Source organism: Dromaius novaehollandiae, chromosome W (genome assembly GCF_036370855.1).
Source record: "Dromaius novaehollandiae isolate bDroNov1 chromosome W, bDroNov1.hap1, whole genome shotgun sequence".
Lineage (NCBI taxonomy): Eukaryota > Metazoa > Chordata > Aves > Casuariiformes > Dromaiidae > Dromaius > Dromaius novaehollandiae.
The window spans coordinates 20,668,055-20,688,538 of record NC_088130.1 but is presented as its reverse complement, the minus strand read 5'-3'; the positions used below and the strand labels follow the sequence as shown (position 1 = coordinate 20,688,538).

Here is a 20,484-nt window from a genome sequence, read left to right as displayed (position 1 = left end):
AGGAGGCATTTGGCTGTTGAACATTGCACAGCAGCCTTACAACCATCCCTGGGCCCACCGGCAGGGAAACAGGGACTGAGACACGATCGTGTCCTGGGCTCGCTTGCATCCACATTGCACCATGTGGTGTAGTACTTGGGGAATCAGTGATGTTGACCCTTGAAGTGGCCTTTTTCCATCTGAATCTGGGATTGCTTTGCCTCTGGTTTGGGGTTTCTTCACTGTAGCTGTCAAGCATTATATGCTTGGAAGTTTTTCTGTTTTTTCTTCTCCTGCATGAGTTAGAGGCTTTCTGTCCTGACTGCACTTAGGGCTGGTAATTATATTTGCCAGCTTAATGTTCCCCTGCACCATTCAGCACAGTCATGGTCCTTTTCCATTCCAAAACTTGTGCAATATTCTCACATGACTTTTAAAGATGCCATGTTTCATCCCCGAGCTGGGCTCATTTCAGCCCTGGAGAAGGCATCTCTCTCAATCAGGAGCAGCACCCACCCCCTTGTATGTGCGTGTGGGACATGTTCGGTGTTGTTCTCTCTGGAATTCCCTGTTCCTGATACCAGTTAAAGAAAACGGGGACAAAGCGTCCCAGAAATACTTGCTAATCATTTGCAACTAATATCATGATTTATATTCACATGGAACTTGCTTCACAGCAAACAGTGAATAAATTAACAAGTTACTTTGTACGGCATATACGTAGGAATAACCAGAATGAAGCAGAGAGTGCCAGAAAATGAAGCGTTTAGAGACAAATGCGTGAGCCGAAACGTGTTCAGGTCTCGCCACCTCCTGGCAGGGCCAGGCCATACAGCTGCCTTCGCACAAAATCAGACCCACCCGGCCGTTCCCACATGTTCACTCTATCAAACCTCCAGTTCTGACTGCAATTATTTCAAATGTAAAAAGTATGGGGTTTTTTGTTTCTCTGATTACAAATCCCCTCTTTGCCTAGTGTTCGAAGCAGGGGGAGACTGGGGGCAGGAGTTTTAGTGCAGTTTGGGTGGGACGTTAAAGGAAAAGGTATGTGGCCTCCAGTGCTCCAGAGGAGCCACGATTTTGTAGATCTGAGCCCTAGCCGAAGCTGTAACTACACTGTTTTCCTTTCACTGAAAAGCTCTTTTAACACCCTCGCGCCTGCTGCTCCTTCCCCCAGCCGCTCACACCAGCTCCCCTTCCTCCACGCTCCTGCGTGCTGCCCCTTAGCGCCACTGCCACAACCAACTGCGCTGCCAAACAGCATTTCTGATATGAGTCAGTTAAAAAACAAAAACAACCCCCCCCCCCAAGCCACACACAACCAAACAGACAAGAGCCCCTTTATTTGAAGGGTTACTCTGAGCGCCAGCTTCTATCAGTGACCCTGCTGATGGTGCAGTCCCACAAGTGGGAGGGAGGAAAACTTAGGCCAGATTTGTTACTCAAGAAAACAACCATAGGAGTGTATGTAAATCACCCAGCGATCCTTCTGAAGTGAAGTATCTTGAGGAGCTGTCTGTCTTCCAGGCTTTTTGTTATTATTATTCATACTTGCATTCCGTCACATCCTGTCTTCGTTTTGCTGAGGACTGGAGCTTGCAAAGGGAGTCAGATGAAAGAAGTCCTCTCTCCTTTCAGAAAACCTAGAACACTTGCCTGCACTTTTAAGGGAGGCTCCATGGTGGTATAACACGACTTTAAAACCTACATAGTTGATTTCAGCAGGCTCATCTGTCATGTCAGGTACGGTTCGGTGTCAATAAGGGAATCTCAGTCTTTCCACAAGATGAACACTCACAGTAATTTGGTATATACACACTCTCTTCTCTGCGTTAAGCATTTGATAGAAAGCACATACACAGATATTCAAAGGATTCTTGTTATATCAACATATTTTATAAAACAATGTCTTTAATCTCAGCTTAAAAATCTAATCCAGTTATTTCACAATACTTCAAAATACTCCTACGAATTGTAAACTTTTATTACAATATAGTGAAATTAAAAATAGTCAAGTAACACCAATCGGGGCATTCACTCAGAAGTAAGGGGAAGAAATATTCCTCCAGTATTGTTGCATTAGGTAACGCTTTAAGATATATATATATCACAGGGAAATTGAGTGCTGTCACTTGCTGGCTGGTGGGGATTTGTGCAACTGATTTATAATTGGTCTCCCCATAAATGCACTGACTGTACAAGCGCTGACAATTTCTCTGCAAAAGGGATAATGCTAAAAACCACATATGCACAGCTATAGGGAACTTCTAGACATCTCTTCTTGTAGAAAAATGTTTCTTAAAAAAAATCAATCAATCAGCTTCATTATAAATCACATTTGGATCAGGTCACATCTGAAACATGGTTCATTTTACTGAGTATCTCAGTAGCATATGCTTTCTGAAGTATTTTGGTAGTTGGACTTGGAGTATTTGGACACTCAAAAATTAAACTACCAAAAATGACCAGGTATTTCTGGAAGAGCAGAACCTATAATTATTAAAAAGAGACTAATTATTTTACATTGAATCCTACATTTGTTTATAGTTGTTTATCATAGAATGCAAATTAACACTTTTGCACTCTAATCACCAACAGTTTCTTCAATTTCTTTCCCTAGAGAGAAAAATACCACTGCATCTCTAAGAATACCCTGATAATACCACAATTAAACACAGATACTCTAAACAGCTGTATACAATAAATATATCTATCTCTAAATCTTATTTTTCATATTCATCTGAAACTTATATCCAGTAGATGAAACATGTGTAGATTCCTGAGATATATGTAAATGCCAGTAAAGTGACTGTTTGTGGGAAACAAGTGATAGAAATTTTGACATCTAGAATATTTAAAATGAGACAGGACAAAGAAAGCATAAAGGTACAAACAGGAACAAAGGTTGACTACATTATTTGTTGTTGTTATTGCTATACTTATACAGTACTGGAGACACTGCATGGTGCATTAAAAAAAGGAGTAAGACAAAGACCTTTTCTTATGGGGTTTGCAGCCTAACGCAAGATGAAGGATTATTAACAGGCAAATACATTTAGGAGAGGACAAAAGTAAACATAAGCCAGTTTAAAAATGTTTGAGCTAGGGGTGAAATTTAGCTTTGAGGTGATGAGCTGTGGTGAATCTCAAATGCTTTCAAAGAAAGATTAAAAAAAGTGTCTGCTGCTCACCTTGCTGCACAAGGGGCTTTGGTATACCCCAAAGAGATGCATGGAAAAGATCTCTGGAGAGAGCTGAAACAGGACAGAGAGAGAAAGGTGCTACTCTTTACCTTTCAACGTACAGCTGGCTTTTTAGGAAACACAGTCATGGACTTTATGTTAAAACCCCAAATCATTTCCTTAGGTGCTGATATGTCTTGCCCCCAGACAAGAACATGTCCCTGAGTTCCTAGGTTTCACCAGGAAGAAAATACTGCCCTGGGGGACAGCTGGGCTTCCACGTGGCGTGAGGAAAGAGAGAAGCTGGTATCACTTAAAGGAGCTGATGATTCCTTTTCTCTTTCCAAACGTTAGAAATTCAGATCTCCCAGTTGCTCTCGGCTCACATTACTACTGAAAAGAATAGGATTTGCTTTTAAAGGGACTTGGGGGTAAAAATCAAACATGCTGTCAGTCAAAGTGACTGACAGACTTTCACAGTGAATTTCTTACACAGTGAGAAATGTTTATAATGTTCCTCCATGGGGAGGGGAAGGCTGGAACAACTCAACGTATTCAAGGGCTAAGAAAATTAATAACAAGACTCTAAATCCCAATCTACATTCAAATACAAGAGAGGAAGAGAGCTGAAAGATATTAAATAGGTTTTACACCACAGCAAAATATGTCACTAAGATGTAAATAAAGTAGAACGTAGCAGAAGTCTAAGCATCTGTGCTGCTGTCCGTTCTGCACGCTTTGTGGCCCCTCCACCTTTGACACCCTGTTTTGGGGCTGGATATTGCACAGAAAGCAAGCAAAGGCAATTCCACACACAGGGCTTAGCTTAAAGCTTTACGGGGTGAAAGTGGCAGTACAAAAATCAAAGTCACTCGGTTTCGGAAACTGAACACATGGACGGCTGTAGCTCCTCAGAAGGTGCTTGCTGAAGACAGACGAAGCTGCTTTTCTTTGTGCTGTTAGTGGGAAATGTCGTAATAGTAGTCACGTAATCTCAGCTCTACTGCGACAAATCCTGGTCGGTCATCAATGCTGTGAAAAGACGACAAATATCACTGTGTGGGAAGGAGAACGTTGTAAAAGGCTTGAGGGCCTTGTAACACTTCAGACTTTACCTCAGTCATGGCTCACATAAAGCTGCTCACAATACCTTTAAGGCTACCAAAATGTTGCTGCAAAATGAATACCAAGTGGCAAATGTCGCTGCAGAGCACCCAGTCAGTGGAACTTACCTGCATGCCTGTTACTTTGTGGATTATGGTCCGTGAACGCATTACGTGAAAGAAATGCTAAATCAGCTCCCTTTTATTTTCTACCTCATTTACTTCAGTAATAATCTAGAGAAGAGAACATTCACAGTGTAATGTCTGCCTTAAAACAGGCACTACAATCATATGGAGTGGCTTAGCACCATTAAGAGGAGTCTTTTGATGTGTGGCCATAATATCTTGCTTTCCTCTGTGTCTGCAGATCTTTGTTGATTTGGAAGAATATGACTAAACTGAGAACAAGTCCTGGCAAAAGTATGTAACATATTGACTGCCTGACTTGAGCAGTCTTATTGCATTTTCTTTTTTTTTTCATTTTTATTTCCTCTATCAAGGACATTTTAATACAAATAAATAGACAGCAACATTCTTTTATGATATAGTTATTAAATGCCGTTATTTAAGACTACATAACTGAGCCTAATAAAAGTGATCCTGATTCACTCTACAACTGTTACGTCATTCTTTGAGTCAAACAGAAAGGCAGAAATTATTTTATGGCTCCATGCTCTTTCTCAAGTACTAGGTATAATAAACTGATAAAGAAGCAAGGTATCTAAAAGTGAAATACTACAGCTCCTGAAGTGGAATCCAAAGACCTTTGTTTGACACACATATCCTCTGACCTGGAAGAGAAAGTCATGTCACAGTGGGATTTGGGTGCTATCTGAAAACTTTCCGACAGGTAAAAAGTGACTTCGACAGAATAGTTAAAAATGATAAATTATAAACCAAATTTTTTCATGCTTTTTTCAATATACCAATTAGAAAAGATTAGATAGGTTTTAGTTCATCTTCTTCTGCTCTACTTTTCATAACAAACTTGTGGAAAGTTATTGAGCTGAAAAAAAAGTTTCTTAAGTGCTAAGTAAGATTTGAAAAGACAAAATCCAAGTTGAGGATATTTTGAAACAAGAGAGGAAAAAAAGAAGGTCAAAACTATTAAGAATTGAGGAACAGAAGGAACATTTTGGAATAATACGACTTTCTTTTACTTTTCAGTAAAGAAAAGGCTTTGGAAAAGAAAATGAAACAAAATACAATCCCAAACAGAAAGAAAAACGTTCACTTCATTTCAAATGTTATTCTCCAAGTATATCAGACTGATATCTCTGAGGAAAGACTGTTTTTGACAATACCCTGTTTTTTGTATTTAAGTGTTCCGTCAAAAAATGGACCAGATGTGCAAAATCAGCTTCTTGTGTACACCACAATTACCTCAAATCATTTTCATTTGAAAGTACAACTGAATCCTTAGTTTGGAGGTTATTTGTAAGCTAAACACCAGCTGAAAGGATATGTTATGAAATACCTTTCTTGCTTCCTTTCTGGCTATTAAGTAGATTAAAATGAAATGCCATTAAGAGAGAGATTATCACATCACACTCACTTATATGTCCAACACAATTTCATTAAATCGTAGACTTCAGTTGGACAGACTTCGGGACGCTCCATTCGTTCTCCTCTTTCAATCATCTGTGCAACTTCGCCACCTTTCATTCCCTGGAGTTGGGTGATAAGTTTTCTGAGTTACAAATGATTACAGTATACATGCCAGCATAAAACAAACAGAGGCCCAGAGCCAATTTTGGGGCTATCCTTTGACTCATTCATTGTCACAGATGGGTAGCTAAGGCCTGCTTTGAGCTGTGACCACACTTCCAGGTAGGATAAGTTCACATATGTTCTGAATTTTGACAGACAAAAAAATTGGCAGCTAGAGCTACTCACCTTATATGGCTTCTGTCCGTAAGAAAAAGCTTCCCACATTAAAACCCCAAAGCTCCAGACATCACTTTTGCTAGAAAATTTGTAAAAATTCATGCATTCTGGAGCATACCACTTCACTGGCCATTTTCCATGACTTTGTGCCTAAAGTAAGCCATAATAGAAAAGAAAAAAAACAGGCTAGAGACACAGCAGTAAGCAGTAAACAACATCAGAATTCATGTAGACCAAGTTAACTTGGAAAATGTAACAGAAAGGAGTCAAAATGCCTGCACACATTTGCACTAAGTAGCACAACATTTCTGTCTGATGTAGTTGGCATTAAGGGATAACATGCAGAAGCATCTTCAAAACTGTTACTAAACTGTTCATAATCTTCCACTTTCTAAATGAAACAGTGAACTGAACGTTATGCCACAGCAAAGCTTAACTAAATGACCTGGAGTTATGCCTGTAGCGGCATTCAATTGTAAGTTGCTCTTTAAAAGTAAGATTTTTCATCTAGCCTCTCCACAAGAGGACAAGAGATAGATACCCAGCTATGTTGAGGCTCATATTTACTTGAAGTCGATGCTTCATTTCAAAGTGCAATGACTGCCTTGTGGCAAACGGCAATTTGATTAAATTCTGCCGTTACACTCTATTACGACAACACAAGTGTCAAGATATCAGAGTGCAGTGCTCGTCCTAGTGAAGCAGTCCCACAGCGTTTCACAGCCTTGTAAAGGGAACAGGCCTTTAATACTAAATCTCAGACCTCTAACAAGCAGCTCTGGTTAGGCTAGGTGCAGTGATTTAAGATGTTACTGCTTTTTCTGGCAGCAGCTACTGTTCCCATAGGAAGGCTATCGGAAAGGAGTATTTGCTTGTTCCTCCTCTGCTCCATTTCATGGCTTGGCTTATTGGCTTTAAAGGGCTGATGAAAGGGAAAAGGCAGAAGAAAGGAATAATTTGAACTGCAGGAGCAGTATGTCAGAATAAAAGATGCAGACATGATAAGAGCCTGCATCTCCCAAGGATGGTTTTACCTTATTAAACATGGCAGTTATTTCAGTCCCTTTAGCTGTAGAGAGGTCAAATTAATGTAAAGCCAAGCTAAATGAACTCTGCATAGCTCGAGTGATTATTTACCAAGTGTACTTTTTCAGCACATTCCCAAAATGCAGTTCTGTTAGTCAATAATACAGTGTGCTGGCCTGAATTTTGCTTGGAGATGGTGAAAAACATACGTGCTGAAAAGTTCCTACCTGCAACAAAGACATTTTCCTCCTTTTATACGAGGAAGTACCCAATTTCCACAATAAATTTCAACCTTCTAATTACAAGTTCATCAAAAAGGAAATAAATAAAGAAGGAACCGGCCTCTTCCTCCTACCCATCTCTTTATGTTGATGATGCGTTTTGAAAATCTGTTTCAGTGAGCTGCTAGCAGGCTAAAAAAATACATGATATATCTATTATAGTGTTTCTAATTTTCAACTTTTGAAAACAGCAGCACTTCAACTGAAAATAATCTTAAGCTATACTGCTATTCAGATTTGATATTCTGTGCAAAACTTACCTTGTAATAACTTTCATCAGCACTAAGAGCTTTAGAAAGTCCAAAGTCACTGATTTTGGCATAATGTTGGGTGACTAATAGTACATTTCTTGCAGCCAGATCCCTGTGTACAAAGTTATTCTCCTCCAGGTATTTCATCCCCATGGAAACCTGATGTACCAGCTCTGTTATATTCTTTTCTGTGACATGTCTGAAAATCATAATTGAATCTTTTAAGAGGTCAGTAGTTCATTTTCATGATTTTTCATGGAGCTACAATACAAATCTGCACTATGACCTTCCCCACATCATAATAGCAACCTGGTCCATTTATTTTTAGCTAAGTTTTAATTAGAACTGGCAGCAGAAGAATGTCCTAAGCAAGACAAAGTGTGATCATATCAGCAAAGAGCTATTGAAAGACATCTGGAAATTTTTCCTCTATTCAGAATGCTCTATTTTACCATAAATATTTGATAGTTGGTAGACACGCGCAAGATAATCATGCCCCAGATAAGAGTAAATATTGTAAAGAATTATTACAATAACAGCATTGCAATTTAAAATTACACTTAATTTAAGACTAAAAAAGGACCTGTCTCATTTTTTCTCTTTAGATAAACTCTAAAAAATGAAATTGAAGCTTATATACCTGTTTTTTTGCAAAAATTTGTTCAAGGGCCCAAGTTCAGCCATTTCCATTACTAACATCCAGGCCTCAGCTTCACATATGCCTATCATTCGGACAATATATGGGTTATCCAGTTGCTGCATTACATTCGCTTCTCTCAATAGTTCATCCTTTATGGCTGGATCATTACTCTCGTTCTTAAGAATTTTTACAGCCACTGGCTTGGCACCCCTACAAAGGAGAATCCAGTTCTGGGATTAGTTGCAGAAAAATCTGCATGCAAATGCATACAATCTTCAAATTCTGAGAAAAGACAGAACTGAACATTCGGAGGGGAAAAAAAACCCAACTGTAACAGGAATCTCTCTGTCAGAAGACAGCTAAGCAAAAGAGGGAGAATGGGAGAAACTTCACAGAAATATAAGCTGTCATTAAGGTCTTAACAAGCCTCAACCCAGATGTATTGGACAAAATTTTCTCGCCCCTTCTGGCTATTCTCAACTAATAAAAAGACCAGGAATAATGAAAAAGCTCCCTAAAAAGTGTCTGACTGTTGAAAGAATCCCCAGAAGAAAAACCCTAAGAGCCTTGCTAAGCAGTGGGGCGTTTTGGGGGTGAGCCTAGAAAACGCAGCATTGCATGGTCCCAAGGCAGTGCTCTGACCTACTGGGCAACTGAGCCTGCTGCTGTAACCTGCTCACACAACTGCGTGAGAAAGTCGCTGATGAGACCGACAGAGCTCAACTGTGAACTACCAGTGTGAAACAAGGTTAGCAAATACACAAGCCCGCACCAGAACCACTTGAAGCCCCTCAGCCTGTACAGCAAAAAGAAAAATCCTCCCTGGCTCTAAAAGCCTGTGGTTAAAAAAGTACCTCTAGCTTTTAACAGTGAAAGCTCATGTGCGATCAGTCCAGGGGCTTAAACAACATACTGACAGCATTTGGTTATGCAAATGCACGAATTGTCAGGTGCTCCCATTTCTGCCAGTTTAAACAGGGTCCGTTCTGACAGCAGTTCTACAGTGACAGGCCACAACATGCTCTGTTTTCTTGAAAATTGACATTCCAGCCTCAAGAAACAGGTATTTATCATAGTTATTTAAGGGAAAAAAATCCCTTAGTTACAAGTAAGCTGTCCATAGCTCTCTGGTTCTTGTAGAGAGGCTGTGTAGACTAGAAATGCCAAGTAGCATGACTGCCCAACCAAATTATGGAGGAAAGCAGAGGGCTCCCCGCTACACAATCCTTGCCAGGAGAGTAAATAGTTGTAAGGGGCATTTCCCCAATTTACAGACGAAAAAATGGCTGGGAGGCGACTCTGCTATAGGCAAGGAGGTGCCTCAATTCAAAAGGAAAATGAGTGTGTAAGGGAAGAGAAGCTGGTGAATTTTAGCCCAAATTCCTGTAGGTACAGTCTGACACACCAAATGACATGCAAACATTATTTCCGCTCCAAAAAATACAAGCTAAAGCTTTTGTACATCAAACGCCATAAAAACAGAAGGGAACACTTACTTTTTCATCTTATAGAACCCTTTCTTTACTGTACCAAAGTTGCCAGAGCCAAGTTCCCCATCCTCCAGGGTTAACAAATCCCTGTCAAGAGTGACATTTTTGGGCCTCATTTCATCTGGATCAGCATATGGACTTTCATAGACCTCAGTGTCCATGGGTAAGGCCTCTCTCTGATCAGCTGCAGTTCAAACAACGAACAAATTACAGGTTATGAGAATATTCTGCTGCCACAGGTACTATATTCACTCTTTCCATGCTCACGATCATCAATCACATCTTTGTGTTTGCTTTACTGAGAGTATTACAAGAACCCACAAGCAGTCCAACCACAAGCACTTTAAAACATCCCAAAAAAGCGTGACCTCCACCTGAGGAAGTGCTATAACTATGGAGCAACTGGATAAAAGGGAAACCAGAAGACATCTCTTCCTATGTTATGTGGAGTAGCTGTATTAGGCACATGGGTCCTTGTCAGAAGGAGAGTTTAAGAGCTGCCCTTTACCTTAGTATTTCCTATTTGCTACCTCAGGCAATTCTTTATTCAGACCGCTGTGCCAGGTGTACTTCAGTTTTAGGCACTCATCTTTTCATTGCATCTTACAGAGAGCCTAGGTACCAGCTTTGCACTGTGGATTCAGTGGGGCACAAGTCTTTTTTATCAATTGGGAGGATGCAGCTTTTAGAGTCAAGGAGGTAACAGTCTTCCACTTCAACATGGAAAAAGGGATTTCTGTTAAATCACTTTTGCAACAGATGCTGACATCTGGCAAACTCTGCTACCAGGCTTTAGCTATGATACCAGCTATACCAATACATGAAATGGCATGGAATATATGCAGGAAAACAAAGAAATACAGGTGGAGCAGAGACCTCTAGCAGAAACATTTTTTTTTTCATGATATAAATTACTCTGCCTACCTGTATCAGCTCCCATGAGCGTTCTCGTCCTTTGGAGCACATAAGGATTAAAAGATGCTGATTCATCAGCGGAGTAAGCAATAGGTGACTGTTGCTGTAGCACACAAACAGAATTTTTCTGTTTAGCAACGAACAGGTAAGTTAAATACATTTTTTTTCCAGATGACTATGGCATAATGATTGCAAGAGACATGTAGGTGAGAATCAGAGAGTAAGAAAGGGATCAAACAAAGCTTATCTCATTCCGGAGGTTATTGCTTGAGTAAATATGCAGGCCAAATAAAACACACACTGCTAAAGCATAAAAAGGTACTGCAAATATTTCAGAGCATTTGATCTGAGAGAATTAACTGGACTGGGTCATGCACAAATCTTATCCTGCACATGTTAAATTTACATGCTTCCATGTAACACTGGAAGTCCTAAGGATTTCTCTTTAATCTATTCTCCCCCTCATCCCCGCCATAATCTCTCTCCATATCTAGGTCATAGAGAAATTCAAATTAAAAAAACTTGTTTTTCTTGTGGGTGTTACAGAATGACTTCACTTTTATTACTTTGAGGAAACAAGAGTAAATAGAAATTATTTTAATAAGCCTGAAAAACCAGACATCATGGACCGGCTACTATGGGACAGTCTGTCTGCTCTGTGATGGTCCAGGGAGGGAGAAAATGACCTAATTCCCTACCACGCTTGAGACATATAGTTCAAATACCACCCCTCTGCCTTGATCCTTCTGTCTGAGGAATACCACGGAGCTCACGAAACCCATCCGAGCACAAACCCAGCCCACTCCAGAGCTCCTTGGCTGGGTGATGGCTCTTGCAGGAGTGTGCACCACAATATGGCATAGGTGGCAGAAATTTATAACCTGCTGTCTCCTGTCTGTGGACTGTGAGAGAATCCTTTCAAGAACAGGGAATTACAGAACCTTTTTTCTGCAGTTTATTCTCTTTTCTTTAAGTAAAACAAAAAAGAAAAAAAAAAGAAAAAAGTAGAAAAAAGGTCTAAGGTTATCAATGAATGACCTCATCTTCCTAGCAGAGTGTCACTCAAAACCAGAAATTCAGACATCAAAAGAAGGTTGCTGAGCTCCAATAAGAAGCAAGTGTTTACTGTACTTACCAAACACCAGAGGGGCTATTTTGCAAATATCTGAGTATATCAATTTTTTCTCTTCTAATAACTGAAGCTTTCAGTGGCATAAGTTGCCCTCCAACAAAGCCGCAGTTTTCAGGTAAGGAGAAAGAGAGCTTGAGAAATGCTGAGGCTTGAATTACTGGATACAGCAGGAGCTCTATCACGGGGAAACAGCATTTTGCAGGGGAAGCATCTGATCCAGCCGATGCAGACCATTAAACCATAATGAAGTGATCTGCCCAGGTGGGTGACACAGAAGTGGTTTTAATATGTGGACTTACAGCAAACCCCACATAGGGGACTAACACTCGGGATCATTCTGGGATGAGCGTGGTGGCACCCAGGGCGGGAAGGGCAATGGTGCTCAGTCCTGTGGATCAGCGCCATGAGGCCAGCTGCTCTCAGGATAAGGCACAGGGGCCCATGAGCTGCTTCTGACCTAGGCCAGGGGCTGCACCGACCAGCCAGCCCCAAGGCTGAGGTGTCAAAAAAAAAAAAAAAAAATCAGATGGAATTATACTTACTGAGGCCACAGTGATTTTAGTCTGTGGATTTTGTATAGCCTGTATTGCTTCCAAGCACATACCAAGGCTTCTTAGGTGTTTTTTTTTTTTTTTTGGGGGGGGGGGGATTCCTAATTACTACGAGCTATTCAGTATTATTCCTAAAAAGAGATTACAGTTGCACTGGACAACTTCCTGGCTATTCTCTTTCCTCCTAAGCTAAGTATATTTATATTTTAAAAATGACATTAGTTTGCCTTCCAAAAATATATTCTTAGACCTCAGCAGAATCAGTTAATTCACATGTGGATAGACAAATCATTAATGGGTACAAATCATCAAACTGCGCTGATTTTATGGAAGCCTCTGGTTAACAATTCTTGGCCAGGGGGTCCAAAAGAGTGGGAGAAAATGACAAAAATATACTGACCACCTAGGAAAGGGACTGAGATGCTGTATCTTCAGAGGCAGTTTCCAGAACACTGGAAGTAAAGTTCTGAAATACTTAGGAATGATAGAAATTCAGTTTCAAAGGGTACACAGGTACTTTTTGTCTACTTTATCCCCCAAATAATCTCTTCAATAGAAACAAAAAGTATTCATGAGATGGCATCTAGAAGATACTGCACTGCTCTGGGACTATCTCAACTGTGCACCAAAAAGTGTGATGAGACTCTCTGAACCCAAGCCTTGTGGGGTGTCCTGCAGCACAACCCTTACTGAAACAGTGAAATCTTTCCTCTAGTCACAATTATGCAAAGTCATATTGGCACAGCTGCAGCTCCAAGCCAACCAGTGAAGCATGTTAGCCCTATTTTCTTTCCTTCCACAAGTAGCCCAGCGAGCTCTAGAGTTTGGGCAGCTGCTGTTACATAAGAGGGAATATAAATTCAGCCCATGGAAACATACAGCTTCAGCAGATCTCCCTGGTTTTCGGATGAGGAAAAAAATCGTGCATTGCTTTTCCTCATCAGCAGCTCAAGAGAAATGCAATACAAGCACTTTGGGAAAGGCCTTTCAAAATGATAACCTCAGGACTTTTAATGCACTTTAACTTGCTGCTTGAACAAGTGCTTCCTTGAAGGCAATACCACCCAGCAGCCAGAACTGTAATGACTGTGACACCTTGTATAAATCACCTGCTTGACTTGATTAGCCCTGAACAACAAGGCGGAAACATGTAGGAAGTGCAGGACGCTCCGCCAATACTGGACAAGCCCAACAAGTTTTGAAGAACTCAGAAAGCAAACTCTCTCTGAGACCAGAGAAGTAGTTGCGTGTCCCTGATCCTGGGTCTCAGCATATGAAATGTCATACTTTGGAGTGGGCAAGCAGAACTAATGTGCACCAAATTCTTATAACCCACAAGAAGCCATCCAGCAGTACAGAAGAGCTGGTAAACATATAGCTTTGGCCATGTCACAGAGGACTCCTCAGATGGGGGATATAAAGGCATTTCCTCTCCTTTGTGCTTCCAGAACAAAAGGAAGGATCAGAAAGGGTCAGATGCTCGTGTTCAGGAACTGCATTGAAAGATGAGTGCATCACTCCTCTGCTGGGAATAAAGCTCTGGAGCTGTGAGTTGGGAGTGATACAGAGAGACCAAATCCAACCAAGTTTTGAACTGGCTCTACTTCTCTTCTCATAGCTGCTAATCTTTAAGATGAATGATAACAGCTGATATATCCTTTCTGCTGGCTTAGTTAACTAATATATATGTACACGTGGAATGATACTCTTCATTGTTGCAGTCTGATTAAATAGCTTAACAACAGCTTTTTTTTATTAACATTTCTGGCTGAATCGCTATTTGATGTTTCACAGGTACCTTTTCAGCTCAAATTAGTAACTTGGGAATATTGTGTAGCCCTTAGGACACTTCAAACTTTTTTCTTTTTTTTTTTTTTTTTTTTTTTTACTTTTGCCAATTGTACATTTGTGGCATGCAGCACACTCTGCTTGCCTTTTAACAGGATGTTCTAGCAGAGAGGTTGGAATTTTTCTCTTAAAGTCAAGTGAGGCTGTCTAGAAATGGTGCAGGAGGTGCATATCATTACATGTACCATGCTCTAGCTAATAATACAAGAAAATTTCCTTTTTATTTAACTAGCATTTAAATCCAGAGTATTTTCTGCCCTATGCTTTAAAAATAGCAAGTTTAATTCTGCAGGTCTTTTTCTGACAAAGGGAGCTTTGTCTGTATATGACTAGTGTATAGGCTAGAGGATTAGTCATGGTATTCTTACAAAAAGCAGCGAATGAATAAAATGACTATGGATTTGCTCTCCCCGTTAAAAAGGAATATAAGAAAAGAGTCCACTAGAGGAACCTGCTAAAAACAGCACACACTGTGTGATACCTCGTGGTAGGCATACTAGTAAACTACTGGGCAGGCTGTCATTTTATATTCTTATCCTAAAATGGTGTGCACTTGTCCTGTTTTCATATCCACAGATTTTTTCAGCTAGGGTTTAATTAATATTGGTTAAGCTTTTCAGGTATACACGGTTTAGTTAATCTAAATGTGCTATCCATCCCCCTGTTAGAGGATGTCTATGCTGGTGTAAGCACTTTTATAATAATATAGCTGTATCCACAATGAGAGGTGAGTAGGAGGCAGAAAGTTTGTATAGGCTCAAAGATACCTTTCTAGTGAAATGAATACAACTTTCTATCCATGGATAAGGCCTTAGCAGGATGATACCAGAGCAGGTATGATAACACATAGTTGCTACACTCAAAACAAGATTCACTTACTGGGTACTTTAAAATATGAATGAAATGGCTCTCCCTGCTTCTAATTAAATCTCATTTTTATAGTAAAGATCATTATTGTGAAGGCAATCAGTACAGCAAGTGTGATTTCTTTTCGTGTCAATGATTCTCATTTGTAATAACCCAAACGTGTATTTGGACTATAAAATCTTCTTCGCTGACTAAGCCAAACTGCCTACGAAAATGCAGCATGACAAACATTTTATTACCCAACTACCCATTGAGCTTTGACTAAGACTTTCTATCGCCACTAGGTGGCACCAGTTCATTTAAATTGTCACCTAAATTGCCACTCCATATCAGTGAGCAAAGCAGCTGGAAATACTTTGATTTGGGTGAAATACTTTGATTTGGGTGCTAAACCAGTATCTACCCAAAAAGACTGTGAACTTCTAAAAAACCAATTTCTTAGTCTGAATAAATATAAGAGCATGATTTTTCCCTTTTACTGTCTGAAAGTTTTTGACATATTGAGAAGTAACTGTCTTCCTAATTAAGCAGGTTTTAAGGAAACTCTGCGTGTTACGGTTAAGGGATGGCAAATGTTGGAAATGGTAATAGCTGAGCTTTCCTTTTGCTCAGGGGCTATAATTCAGAAGTCTGTATAATTTGGTGTGGTTGAGTATTCAGAGTAAGCGCACATTAACGATGACCAAATCAGATTCTCGAAATTACTTTCTTAAAAAGATCGGTCTTTCTCGGCCAGGGTGCTTCAGTCTGTTCTGTGCAGCACGCAGGCATGGGATTGCAGAGAGCGACCAGAGAGAAGCACAGGCTTTACCAGGCCAACAGATGGCAGTGACCAACCCTCCTCAACCCACAGCTGGAGAATTCCCCACAGCACTCACTTTTCTGAACAAAACCCAAATACCCCTCTTGTCTGACAAGCAGCATTATTGGCAAAGTTTTCGGGTGACTTTAGAAAGATTCCAGACACTCTATGTGGACTGGTACATGCGGCCAGCACATTAAAAATGAAGTGCAGGTCCCGCAAGACCTTGGAAGATGTGCAGATATCAACAGCTATCTGTACCTCAGTATACCAGTGAACTGAAGTTACTTATGAAAAACAAGTGTAACTGTTATCTACTAATACTATCCACTACAGTAAATACCAAACATAGCTTTGCACTCTGAACAGTATCTCTACGGCTTCTTGTGCCTGCTCATTTTTGTTCAAGAGCAAATGGTGATAAATAAATAAACAAAATGAAAGAGTCGCAGGTGGAACAGGGACACACACGTTATTCTCAGCATGCAAACAAAGCCTTAATTACGTGCTTCACAACTACATGGATAACTGGGCAGCAGCATTTACTGGCCATGCAGCACTCATTAATACACCGAGCTCCCTTGGACTCCCTGACTTCTTATCACCTTTCCCCTTCTGCTTAGTCCTGCAACAACCTAGAGTTGCCTAAATGCAATTAACTTCAATGCATAACAAGATTTGTGCACACAAGTTCTGCAAAACTATGTTTTGTGATAGTTATGAATAAATTGTTCCCTAAATGTGCTCACTAATAGCAAGCCAATTTCCTGATTAGGAGTGATAGTTCTCACTAGAAGTATCATTTTGTTCTGCTATAAGGGACTATTTTTAAAAGTACATTTTATCACTTACGTGTTATTTGCAGACATGTGGAGAACAGTGCTAATATTTTGGGATGTGAGAAATTATTTAAAAATACCCCTCCCCCTCCACAACTTTTAAAACTTCTTTACAGCCACTGCTTTAATTCTGTAAAATCAAGGCCATGATTATGCATGTGATTAGGAAAGAAGCAGAAAGATTATAAAATCTTCACAATCTGATTGTTAGTAGTCAAGACAGACATTTAATATCAGCAAGCCAAAGGGGAAAAAAAGAAGGGAAATTAGCCAAGTGTAAGTCCTTTTAACTCAATCAAAAACCTAAAAAGACTGTATGATGCACCTTTTTGCTGCCAGCCTTTGGAAAGGTGTACGATTTGAGTCTTGAGATAATTCCACCTCTTGCCCAACTCTAGAAACCACAATGTCAAAGAGGAACAGTAAATGTGTCAGGAAAATAGCTAGAGATACTTTATAAAACAGACGTAGTATACAAGAACAAAACACCCCCAATCTTTCTCTTGTTTATGCCTGCAAGTACATTTAAGATGCAAAGTACTATGTGAAATCTTAATACTAAATTTTCTTCAAACTACATTACCCTCAAACCACCTTGAATCTGTAGATGTACCTTGAGGCAGTTTTTAAATTGAAGCACATTGCCCTCTCCCTGGCTCTCCTACACAGTGAGTTTCTTTTGTCTCCATTATTGAATTTTAGTCCCAATGAAACACATTTAGCAATGTAAATCAGATAATAACCTTAGTCTGTTGAGAAAGACTAATGTACCAAGCAGGATTTGAAGCATACCTTGATTTTACAACAAACATAATGTGGTTATTGAAGCAAAAAGCACATAAACAGACAGTCATTCCAAACAAAAGTGAACAGGCTCTGGATTTTACAAGTGCACTTGTGCTCTGTATAAGCATACCTTTAAATGAAATGCAAATACATTCTACAGAAATACATTCACTTAACATAATTAATCAGCATATCTAAGGGTCACTGAGAGACCATACCTGCCTAATTAAGATTTTGATGCAGTACTATAGCGACCAAGCATTCAAGCTGCTGCTCAGGCTAAAATAATAATCTGACTTGCCTTTTCAGTTACATTAAACAGTCTTTGAACTGACTTACATTTAGATGTTAGAAATTTTTAAATAATCCCATTTGGACTTTCTTAAATATAAAGATAATTTACTAATGATTGGATAGGCACGGTGTTTTTCCCAGCTTTCCTTTAAAAAACTGATTTCACATACAAAAAAACATTTTTTGTTTTAAAAAATTAAGCACAACCCTACACTTCCTATTCTTGCTGGAAGAACAGAAACTTTTTTGATGTTTGATAGTCTTCATAGCTGTGATACCAAAATTCAGATACTGCATATTGAAACAGCTTACTGAATCTGCTTTGTTCTTTTACTGCATGAAATGCTCTTTCCATATGGGAATAAGAGAGTCCCAGAGCACTTACTAGCTATCATTTTGCAAAAAAATAAATCCTCTAAGGGGTTAAGTGATCTTTTGCACATGGTGAATATAGTTCATTATACTTTTCTGGCAACAGTACCTCCTAATGCTTGACCTTGCAGCTATCTGTACCGTCTTGACAGTAATAATGCTTAACTCAAATGATAATATTAGAACTACAGATACATTCTAAGAGGAGTATTTTAAAAGCTAAAAAAGGACAGTAATAGTACCAATCTAAACTTAGGCTGTACTCAGAGGGTTTCAGAATGTTAATACTATCTGGCAAACAAATAAAATACTGGAATAAGCAAACAGAGAATTCAGGAGAATGCCCTGATATTCGCAGCTTCACTGCAATGTCAACAGCTGATTTTAGGTTCATATCGAAAGCTGGTCTCCAGGTTTAAACACTTTGGGGATGATGTACAGGGAGAAAAAAAAAAAACCATCTCCAAAGTCAGAGGGGATCAAAGTCACCTTAAATTAAGTTATGGAGCCTCTGGGCGAAAGGCAAGAAAAATCCTAGTCCACATACGGCACTGCTGACAGAAATATTAAGGAATTAGTCTCCATGTTCTGTACAGAGAAGGCATCTCCTATACAGACTTCCACCACAGGTTGTTCCTTTGCTGATAAGGCATATGAGAATCACTCCAAGTTGATGTCCAGATGAAGGGAAGGGGACAAGACCAACAACTCTGGTATCTTGCCTGGCAGCTTTGTGGTTGCATTCTGGGAAACAATAATATTCTCTGTTCTTGCAGCATTAGCAAATACTACAAAAATCACTTTCCTGAAGTTGTAAATTGTAGTCCAAGCCCTCACGAGCTAACAGTTTGGAGTTAAATTAGCTGGATAGACAGTCTACTCTGCATATCATCCAGCAAATGATATTTCTACACTGGTCATCCACCTTCTTAACCTTCAAAGCAACTTGAGATTTGGGCATGTTCTCCACTAAGGCTTTGGAATTTCCCACCAGCCTATTTCAGGTATGAATACATCATAAAATCATTGAAAAACTGTGTTGGACAGGAACATCAGAAGTTATTAGGCTGTTCCTCCACTACCAGAAAGGTCTGCTGCGTCATTCTTGATGGCCATCTAACCTGCTTGTAATGGCCTCCAAAGGCCTTCATTGTCTCTCCAAAGGACTTATTTCAGTGCTTCATTACCACCCAACTCTTAGGCAGATTTTCCTTACCTTTAGCCTGAACTTTTCTTGCTGCCATTTAAACCCATTACTACTTTTCCTAGCCAGGTTGAAGAATTCAAACAGACCATTCCCCTACCTTTTTTCAGCAGTTAATTGTGTTCTGCCCCTCTAGTCCCTCAATTTTCCTTCTTTATTCTAAGCAATCTTTTCTCATAAGTCATGGCCATTCTTGTTGCTTTGACCTGGATTCTCACCAGTCGGAGATTTTTCTAGAAGTGCAGTGCCAAAAACTGGAGAAGGTATTCCAGCTGAGACCGTACCAGTGGTGAACAACTGGAAGCACTCATGATGTTTCCTTCTTTGGTAACAGCATGATGATACTGGTTTGATGATTCCTGTTGCTGTTCTGCTCCAATACAGGCCCCACATGCTCTGAAAAGTGGCTGCTGCTCCCCAGCCCACATTCTGCAGTTGATTATTAGAAGCGCAGTATCTTGCACTTGTTCCTACTGAATTTCACCCTATTTTCTTTTCCAGGCCATTTCTCTAACTCATCACAATCAATTTGAATCCCAATTCTGTTTTCACACTTTTTTGCAGTCCATTTTGTAAAATCAAAAAGATGCAGAGCTTCAGGAATGTCAGAAACTCTTTAATTTTAGACTTAAATCTTAATTGTGATGGTGTAGGAAATGTGAAGATAGATTGCACACCTTCTACATAAGGCTCTGTGGTGTTATTCATCCTTCTCATGACGCATTTCTGGTTTTGCAATCTGAATTCACTTGAATTTCAAGCTCTGTATACAGGAACAGCTGCATGAGTAGTCTCAGTTATAGAGTTACTGTTTTTGCACAAAGGTGTTAATATATGAGAACCTGGCAATGTTACCTGAAGTCTTTGAGCTCCATAAATAGTAATATTAACTTAAAATGTTCCACGTTATATTTTTATCTTTATATTATATGAAAGTACCTTCGAGAGCAGATTTGTTTTCAAGAACTCCTAAAGAAACAACAGAATTCAGATTTCAATTTTAAGAAAGTGCTTTTCCTTTTATCCATCATGACA

General features: G+C 39.6%; 1 protein-coding gene across 7 annotated transcripts in view; it reads right to left on the bottom strand.

Moving 5' to 3' along the window:
• Positions 1–1,305: 1,305 nt before the first annotated feature.
• Positions 1,306–20,484, bottom strand: part of LOC135324157 (tyrosine-protein kinase SYK) — a 56,586-nt gene continuing 37,407 nt past the window's right edge. For 5 of the 7 annotated variants that reach the window (XM_064499760.1, XM_064499756.1, XM_064499758.1 and 2 more), the window contains exons 7-15: positions 20,389–20,418; positions 17,119–17,187; positions 10,764–10,857; positions 9,846–10,023; positions 8,350–8,559; positions 7,719–7,908; positions 6,161–6,301; positions 5,820–5,932; positions 1,306–4,193 (exon numbers count right to left, since the gene is read on the bottom strand). In XM_064499760.1, coding sequence (XP_064355830.1) covers positions 4,121–4,193; positions 5,820–5,932; positions 6,161–6,301; positions 7,719–7,908; positions 8,350–8,559; positions 9,846–10,023; positions 10,764–10,857; positions 17,119–17,187; positions 20,389–20,418 — 1,098 coding nt within the window. In that variant the 3' untranslated portion in view covers positions 1,306–4,120. The remainder of the gene's footprint in view (positions 4,194–5,819; positions 5,933–6,160; positions 6,302–7,718; positions 7,909–8,349; positions 8,560–9,845; positions 10,024–10,763; positions 10,858–17,118; positions 17,188–20,388; positions 20,419–20,484) is intronic. The other 2 variants (XM_064499761.1, XM_064499762.1) reach the window with 2 other exon arrangements.